Genomic DNA, 9,142 nt, shown 5'->3' on the forward strand with positions numbered 1-9,142 from the left:
CTGCACTGCATTGTAACTGACAGGTCATGCCATAACCACAGTAATCTATGAAAATTGCAACTGCCAATATTTATCAACCACTGTTCACTCCTACAACTTGAGAGTACCTTTGACACACTAAATTATATTTAAGGTTCATTATAAAATTCAAAAGCAAAAAGTAGCCAGACTTTGTAATGATCAAAAACAGCCAACAGGTTTACAAAATTAAATAAACAGCCCAGGCCTACCTCAGTCCTTGTCTACTGTTTTTTATTCATAAATAGCAACATGTCGACATGCTGTGGGGTTTGTCTGGTCTGTTGACTGTGAGAGCCATGCAGCAAACTTTTGAATATATATTTTGTACTGATTAACTGATTGAACATCCTTAGTACAATTTAATAGCCTAGTCCAATATGTGTACGTCACTTAAGACTGCCTGTAATCACTTTAGGGCTGCAGCTAACGATGATTTTAGTATTCGAAGCTTCTATGGATTATTTCAACGATTCATCGATGCGTTGTTTAAGAAGTGCTTTTGCTTGGCGGCGGCGTTGTTTGTTATTATAAAGATAGAACACAAAGAATATGGTTGAAAGGATGGATTAGCACACGCAGGTAGCAGGAAACATCTGAGCTACAGAGAGAGCTGGAGGTGAGTTAAAAGGTGCAGCTCCCCGACACCCAGTTAACTCATGACTGAGGTTACAACTCACGGCCCAAAAAGGAGAACAACAAACGCACGTGTGCACATTTTCAGCTGAGGTCTGCGGTTTACTTTGGCTAGCTTTCAGCTCAACGATCAATCATGATTTCAGTTAAATGCTAAAGTTGCTGTTACGGTTACCTTGTCTGTGGTCCGCTGGCAGAACACCGGCTGCTTTCTGATCAGGTGCCGCCGTGCTGTTGCCGAGGCACCATAGATTTCATTTTACGGTGGACGGACGGTAACATTACAGAGTTGTTGTTTTCTTTAGCTTGAAATAATCCCATACTTTTTGTCCCTCGCTATTTTCTCTCACTTCCTCCACTTTGCAAACAGCGGCATCATAATCACGTCGTGTTTCCAGCGTAAGCGCAATGTGCGACAGTAATAAATGTCCCATGCGAAACACTGTGCTGTATAGTTACATGGATTAAACGAAGCATCGATGCAAAGAATTTGTGTCGAAGCATTTTATGAATCGATTTTATCGATTTAATCGATGAATCGTTTCAGCCCTAAATCACTTAGCAACACATTTTCTAACCGACATTATTACCTACAACTGGCAAGACCGTCAAACCCTGTAAATTAAACTTCAGACTTTTAAAATATTTTTTTAAGGAGAAAGAATTCAGTGTTTTGAAGAAGACTTTAAGACCTGCAGATTCTCTGTTTGCAGATCAAATGAAACATAAAAGAAAAGAAATAACTAACTTGGGTAATCTAAAAAGTACTCTAAGTTCTGAATGTATGATTCAGTAAAAAGGCTTTCTCCTTCTAATATAATGAAATATTTTCTATTTCAAATTACTTAGAAAGGGCAGCTGCCACGCCTGGTCCATATCATGCCTGGTGAACATTTTAGGCTCTCATTTTCCCGGCTGAATCATTGATTTAGTGCCGACTAACCTTAGAGGCCTCCAGTTCTTTCACCCTGTCCTCGGCTGTCGTCAGCTTGGCTTTCAGAGCTGCGATCTCCTGCTCCATGGGCATCACCACTGAACGCAGCTTCTCTGCATCCTCTTGGGCCTTTAAAAGGGTTTTACATCACTCATTAAAACTGTATACACGTGCACAGCTACTAAAGTTTTTATTAATATGCTTCATGTCTTTTTACAGCCGCAAAAATATGACATGACAATTAATCAAATTTTCCATCCAAACCAAAGAGAAAGATGTACTTGTGTTTAAAAGTTTAAGTAATATAATATCTATACATGAACATCAGGAAGGGAATTATCCCAAAAACCACAAAGAGACCAGGCTGAAAAGCAGTGTTTCACTGCACTCTATGGTTGACCCCCCCCCCCTGGTTTTTGATGAATATGGCTGGGTGTGCTCAGAAGTGTACTTAAAGACACAGTGAACTTAAAAATCCACTTTCCAAGATCTGATCCTGTGTCTCTTGGTGCGTTCCATTTGACATGGGAAGTCTGAATTTCCGAGTTCAAAGATTTCCGACTTGGAAAGTCGGGAGAACCGCACTGCCCAGACTTCGTGATCCAAGATGGCTGCTCTGAGTATCAACAGTTAGTGAAAGCTGTTTACTGTTTATTAGCACTTCTGTGTACTTGTGCCTCATAAATTTTCGTACACAAAGTGCTGTCCAACTGCTGTCTGTGGACGTGTTGCTGCAGTGTTGAGTACGAGTAAATACCGCACAATGAGTTCTTTTTTAATCAACCGGTATAACAATGGCTAACCTGCCCAGCTCTAAACAACGGCTGGCCGAGCGAGGTTTTCCGACTTGTTAAATGAAACGGCGTCAACTCGGCCGTGACGTCATTCCCAGCTCCGACCGAGGTAAATGGAACGCACCATTATTCATAATCTTTTAGTTACCTCCTGGTTTCTGTTAGTTAGAAATCATTTTCAATAACTATATTTTCCTGTTAAACATTAAAAATGTTTTGATTGATTGATACAAAAATGTAACTGCTTTACAACTGAAACAATACATTTTTCAGAGCACAGCATGTTTCGGCTTCACACTCACACACACACACGATATAAGTAAACACAGTAACGCAGAAACTGAAGCCTACTTTTTTCATCTCGTCCTCCAGGTTCTCCTCCTCCTTGCCCTCAGTGAGGCGGCGCCTCAGCTCACCCATTTCCCTCTCCACTGCCTCGCGGTATTGGTTCCACTGGGCTCGCTCCTGGTCCAGACGCTGGTGGAACTGGACCTCATACTCACACACTGTTTCTGTGGGATGAGCGAGAGGAAACAAAGGACTTTCATACAACAAAAACTTCAGTCAAGCACGAAACCTTCTGTCTTGATAGTGAAAAATATTTGGCCCTTCATTTTGATACTGGTGGAGAATATTTACTGACATGAAAAGATATTTCAGTTCTGAATTACTAGTGTATTTATATATAGAGGTGTAAAAATTCAGACAGACATTGGACCTCACGCATGAGCCACTTGTACTAACAGATTTTGTTCTGAAGTGACACATACGAGTGATTTAAGAGAACTTGTCACATTCATCAATGAATCTTCTCATAATTAGAAAAAAAAAAAAAAAAACACAATTCACCACTGGTCCACAACTGTTGTGCAAGTATGTTACCAACCTCAACTACATTAAAAAGAAAAATCCTTAATCTTGCTGGCAACTGACAACGGGCAATTGCGTCCCGTCAAACGTCCACTAAAGTGCCTGTTTTTGCCACTGACAGGCAAATTTGTTATTATTGTTATAAGTGTCCGACAACATTAAGGATCTTAAAGAGTAGGATTCTTTTTGTTTAACCAGAAACAGACGCTATGTTGCTCCTGCAAAGCCTTTCTACACTCTGCCAACTCTCTGCTCTCTTCATGTCATGTCAAACCAAACGTCTGAATTATCAGAAATCTCCCTCGTTCTCCCTCTTCCTGTCTCCGCTTTTGCCCCTGTCCACTTGAATTGAGCAGTGCTATGATATGCCAACTATTGATGGACACAGTGAGCTCTCTTTCACACTTTTCAGTGAAGATCAAATCAGCCTCGCCTGGCTATCTGTCTGACAGACAGTGGGCCACTTCATTAATAACGCGCCACAGCACAATTACTCCTCGGGTAAATGATGCCATCTGATCAGGAATAGAGGGTTTTCACTGCACTGTCCATGCAAGAGCAGCTAAGATTACCTTTCATGATGGCCTGAAGTGAGGCCACCTCTTCCTGCCACTGGCTGCGGACCTGGTCGATGGCTTCCTGCTTGGTGTTTTCCGACAAGGTGGCCACCGCTTTGATGTTCTCTATCTCGGACAGGGCCTGAGACAGCTGGACCTGGACGGAGCTCAGCTCAGCCTGGGAACCCTCCAGCATGGCGGTCTGCCTCTTCAACTCCTCTGAGGGGAGGGGAACCAGGAGAAGGAGAAAAGACAAAAAAGGGAACCAAAAACACAATATGGTGAAGAAATGATAAAGAAATCCACACAGTGCTTGCATATTAATTTATCGGGCACAGTGAGCTACAGTATCCATAATTCCAGTGAGCTTGCACCATTGCGGGATCCCTACCTTCCTTGGACAGGTAGAGCTCTTTGAACTTGGCCCGCTTCTGGTTGAACTCGGCCTCCAGCTGCTGCTTGAGTTTGATGAACTCGGCCCTCTCCTGCTCCAGAGCTGCCACTCTCTGCTGGAGCGCCTCTGGATGATGGAGAGGGGGGGGACACAACACACAAAATAAAACTGTAATTAATCAACTTTTGATAACATATAGCTCAAAAAAAAAATATTATATCATCACAATCACCTCAGTCGCAATGTATAAGTAAAAACCTCCAAAAATCAAACGGGTTGAAATTAACAATAAACAATTAGTAAAACAAAAATCAGAGCATCTTGAATAATTCAGTTATTTTTCAAGCAAAAATGCCGAACATGAACTGGTTCCAGCTTCTCAGATGTGAGGCTTTGTTGTTGTTCTTTGTTGTCTGTGATAGGAAACTAAATATCTTTGGGACATTTGAAGATGTGAGCTCTGGGAAATTGTGGTGGGCATTTTAAAGATCAGAATATTAATTAAGAACATAATAACCAGATTAATCAATAATGGAAATAATTGTTATTTGCGGTCCTTAGCAGTGATGTTTCCATTTTGAGGTCTCATAAAATAATATCAGTACTAAGATACGAGATTAGATATCATCCTGGATTATCATAATATTGTGATATATCTTAAATGTTGTATTTCCCTGTACTTAAAGCTATCTATAAGTCATTATCTGAACCTGCCAATACACTACTTCCCAAATGTTTCAGCTTCTGAGCCATTAAAATAAAGCAATGTCCATTTGTGGGCCTTCATCACAATTTGCATGGGTCTAGCCAAAAATAAATCTTCCAGTATTCATTTGTTTAAATAATGATTTAGAGGCTTGAGCACGTTAAATTGTTGTTCACAAGACAAAAGCAAGGAATAAAGTCTGCAAAAAACACAAGTTTATGATGCAGACATTTATACATTTCTTTTGCTTTCCCTTTGCTATTAATCATCTCGCAACTCAAGATCTCACTTGTGACCCCTTGTAAGGGTCCCGAGTCCTGACCCCCCAGCAGGTAAGGAACCACAGCATCAGACTGTACTAACCAAATTCAATAAACTACTAGGCCAAACATATTACTGGCAGTTTTTAACATTCCCTCACACATAACATCCCTCTAAAGCTAAATTAAAGATACTAAATAGATCTAAACTAAGAAAAAAAAACGGTCGCACCACGGACAACAATGTTCTTTGCACCTGCTGTGGAAAGAACGCCTCTCTCCCTCGTTCACAATTCTCCCTTTAGCTTTTTGGCTAACAGCTGACTTGAACAACACAGGGTCCTGTGCAGCTACCCTCCCACACAGTCATGCAGTCACATTAAGGATTCTGTTCTGTTAACACAGCATTACTTGGAATAACAACTGTAATATTATCACTGTTTTGGAAATAGTAATCCCTTACACAACTAGTTACTGGGAAAAGTAACAACATTACAGTAACTCGTTACTGCCCAAGGCTGGTTGCACATAAAAAAAAAACAAACGGAACAGATCTAAAGTAAGTGGACAACAACAGCTGTTGTCCAGCAATGGGCAAACAAAGACAATGAATGAATGAATTATAAATAAATCTTCTTCTTCTTCTTTATATTCAACGTAGTGATGAAACGTGCTCTGTAGAGCTGTTTGTCCATTTCAGCTACTGTAGAAACATAGCGGTGAAACATGGCGGCATCCATGTAAGAGGACTCGCGGTGTATGTAGATAAAGGGGCGGCTGTGGCTCAGGAGGTAGAGCGGTTCAATGCCCGGCTCCTCCAGGCTGCATGTCAAAGTATGAATGTGTGTTAGTTTCTGTTTGAGCACTTAGGTGTGAATGAATGGTGATGCAGATGTAGTGTAAAAGCACTCTGAGTGGTCGAAAAGACTAGAAACGTGCCATCAATACGGAGCATTTACATACAAATGACTCATTCTAAGGTAATAAAAAAAAATGATGTAGGGTCTTTATACACCACTGAAAACATGGTTATGTATATTATATTGCATTTCTGTCAATAGATCCTCCTAAATGTTGCCTTCAATCAAAAGTCTTTCAAACTGGCTTGAAGCCACAGGGTTTTCCTACGTCTAATGATGATGATGTCCTCAAACACAGGCAGACGAATGGAAACATTTACTAGCACAAGCAGCAGAGCGGTTCAGCACAACGCAGCCACGATCATGTGATAGCTGAACAAACTCTTAAGCAGAAATTCCATCACCACATAAGCTTCACACATACTCACATGGCTTCCTGGTGAATTTGTTCATTCAGTACATTAAGCCGCTTTTTTCCCCCCCAACTCAAAATACAGGCATGCTTTACTTTTGTGATTTAAAATTATAGCAACCCAAACAAACTTTTGTTGACATCTCACACTGTCTGTCGTGGTGTGAAAAACTCAACCCATTCAATTCAGGAATCCACAAAGATCACATGAATCTCTATATAAAGAAAGCCGGTCATTTACCAACAGACAGTCAACACCAATTCACCTAAAATGCAAATATGGATTAATCTCAATTTCACTCAACATCCAGCAGACACACAAATGTGGCAACATCTAGAATAAGTATGCTTAGGCTTATTAACTATGAACAAAGCAAATGAAAGTAGACTGGGCATCAAATGTACAAAAAAACAAGCTTTGGAGATCATTAGAGAACGTTACATATAAAACAGGGCCAATGCAGACACTTAAAATACTGTTTTCAAGCTCTGAGCGTTTGTAATATTACATGCAATACAGATAACTATGCAAAACTGCACACTATAAGCCAGACACTTACTGTTATAGCTAAGTTTAATACCACTCATACAGAGCGGCACAAGCATAGAGTTATACAATTGACAGATCAGACAGGTCATTGCAGGAAAAGCAAAAACAGTCTATGATTCAGATCATTTTACATGTAGGGCTTAACTAAATCGATTTAGATTGATAGAAACAGCACAAAAGATAGTATTTGCAAAACATGTTTGGGGTCAGGTGCTTTAGGTTTGTCAAGGTTTATGTGATGATACCACTATGTACTAAATGATAGGTAACACTGACACTCTTTTGGACTGGGCTCCCTCAAATGATCAAAGGGAGGAGTTGTACATGGCATACATATGTTTTGCAGCCCCCTGACACTGTCAAACAAAGAGTGCTTGAGGGTGCTTTTTTAATGCTCAAAGCAGTCATAAAAAGACACCAGTAAAATCACATTATGTGTGGTTCGCTCATGTTTCCCACAGCGCTGAAACAGCAGGATGAAACTGAGACCTTACTTTAGTCCCAATGATGCATTTGGAAAGATCTTTGCTGCTGTAGCACTGAATGTGAAGCTAGATATTAGTGAGCTAAGTAGAACCTATTAACAAACCTATTAAAAATAATTCTTAGACATCCTACAGTTATGCTTACCACCACCAATAAAACTTTCATACCTGTTTGTGTCAGCTATATTTACGGGTACAAACTGCAACAGCGACTGATGATGAACCTGAAATTGTTATTTGGTAAAATTCTGCAAGATTAAATTTGCACTTAGGGCTGGGAAATATAACAAAAATGCTAATTATTGTAAAATAATTTTACTCAATAACAATATAACAAATGTTTGATTTAATTAATTTTAAATTAGCACTTCATTTTTCTTTTAAGATATTTATTTGTTAAGGAAAAGGGACTGAAAACGATGATTTTACTTAATTTTACTCATGCATATTGAAAAGAAAAAAGATTTTATCATAATGTTTTTGAATGTTCTACCTCAGATATGTTAAGTGATCCACTGTTTGGCATCAAGTGTTTGTTCTGACCATAAAGAACAGTTTTAAAACCACAATTAACCATTTGGTTTCTTTAACTTTCACACCGGAGCAAAAATGTAACGTGCTAAAACAATATCGAATGACACCAAATGTTTTAACACGAGAACATTTTTGGCCATATCGCCCAGGACTATTTGCACTCACTAAAAGCTACAGCGCAGATTCCCTGCAGGACCCCAGGATGGTCCTCGGACCCCTGTTTGAGGACCAGATGGAGAAACCTCCTGCAGGATCAACCTCCTGTATTATGGTCCAACCCACCCGAGTGTGCAGGCCATCCACAGGACATTGTAATGGACTGATAACATCCATATGATCCATGTTAGAGACGCACAAGGCTGGGCCAGGCAATCAGAGGCCGACCTTTAGATCAAATTAGTCAAACTAGCTGAAGCTAACTTACGTGCTAACCAGCTAGGTTGTAGTGCGAATAGTAAAGACAAAACAGAGTTAGCTTGGTTATATTATGATGCAATAACGCAGAAGCTTATATTCAGCAATATAAAGCTTTAGTAACTTCCCGCAAATAAGTCAGTGTTCATGAATACACAAACTGCGTAGTGTTAAATGATCAATATAATCCAGTGACAGCCAGTGACACGTCGCCCTGATGATGCTAACTAACGCTAGCTAATGTTGTCAAGGATGCAGAGGCCGCTGGCTTCGGTGCTGCCAGCCTTCAACACTTCCACCATAAAACCCCACAAAACACGAGAAATTTACCGTCATGTTGGGACGACAGAGGGGGTCCCGAGGCCTGCTCGGCCATGGTTTCCTGAGGGGGGGCTTGAGGCAATTACCAGGGAAGTGGGATAAGCGAGTGTCCAAGAAAACAGGCTAACATCACAACTAAGGTTAAGCTAGCGACGGGTAGGAGAGAGCGTATTCCGGTTGAACTTTCAAAATAAAATCTACATCGTAACTGCTCGACGACGCCTGTTTTTTTTAAAAGAGCATAACAAATTATATATATATAATATTTTAGATATCATGTTACCGTTGTATAGCAACATCTTAATATTGTTTTTTTTTTTTTCACAATTTATCATTTTGCAATAAAATATGTACAGGCCTGTTAATAAAGCTGATTCACCTGCACATAATACTTATT

The 9,142-nt window shown here is 40.0% G+C and overlaps 1 protein-coding gene across 2 annotated transcripts in view; it reads right to left on the reverse strand.

Annotated features, from left to right (window-relative positions):
* The window catches only part of rabep1 (rabaptin, RAB GTPase binding effector protein 1), a 37,701-nt gene extending 28,797 nt beyond the window's left edge, over nt 1–8,904 (reverse strand). For both annotated transcript variants that reach the window (XM_038708210.1, XM_038708209.1), the window contains exons 1-5: nt 8,755–8,904; nt 4,201–4,329; nt 3,825–4,028; nt 2,734–2,894; nt 1,598–1,717 (exon numbers count right to left, since the gene is read on the reverse strand). In XM_038708210.1, the coding sequence (XP_038564138.1) occupies nt 1,598–1,717; nt 2,734–2,894; nt 3,825–4,028; nt 4,201–4,329; nt 8,755–8,800 (660 nt within the window). In that variant the 5' untranslated portion in view covers nt 8,801–8,904. The remainder of the gene's footprint in view (nt 1–1,597; nt 1,718–2,733; nt 2,895–3,824; nt 4,029–4,200; nt 4,330–8,754) is intronic.
* Between the last annotated feature and the right edge of the window lie 238 nt (nt 8,905–9,142).

Source organism: Micropterus salmoides, unplaced genomic scaffold, assembly GCF_014851395.1.
Source record: "Micropterus salmoides isolate LMB-PRFRI ecotype aquatic unplaced genomic scaffold, ASM1485139v1 Ms_hic_scaffold_9, whole genome shotgun sequence".
NCBI classification, from domain to species: Eukaryota; Metazoa; Chordata; class Actinopteri; order Centrarchiformes; family Centrarchidae; genus Micropterus; species Micropterus salmoides.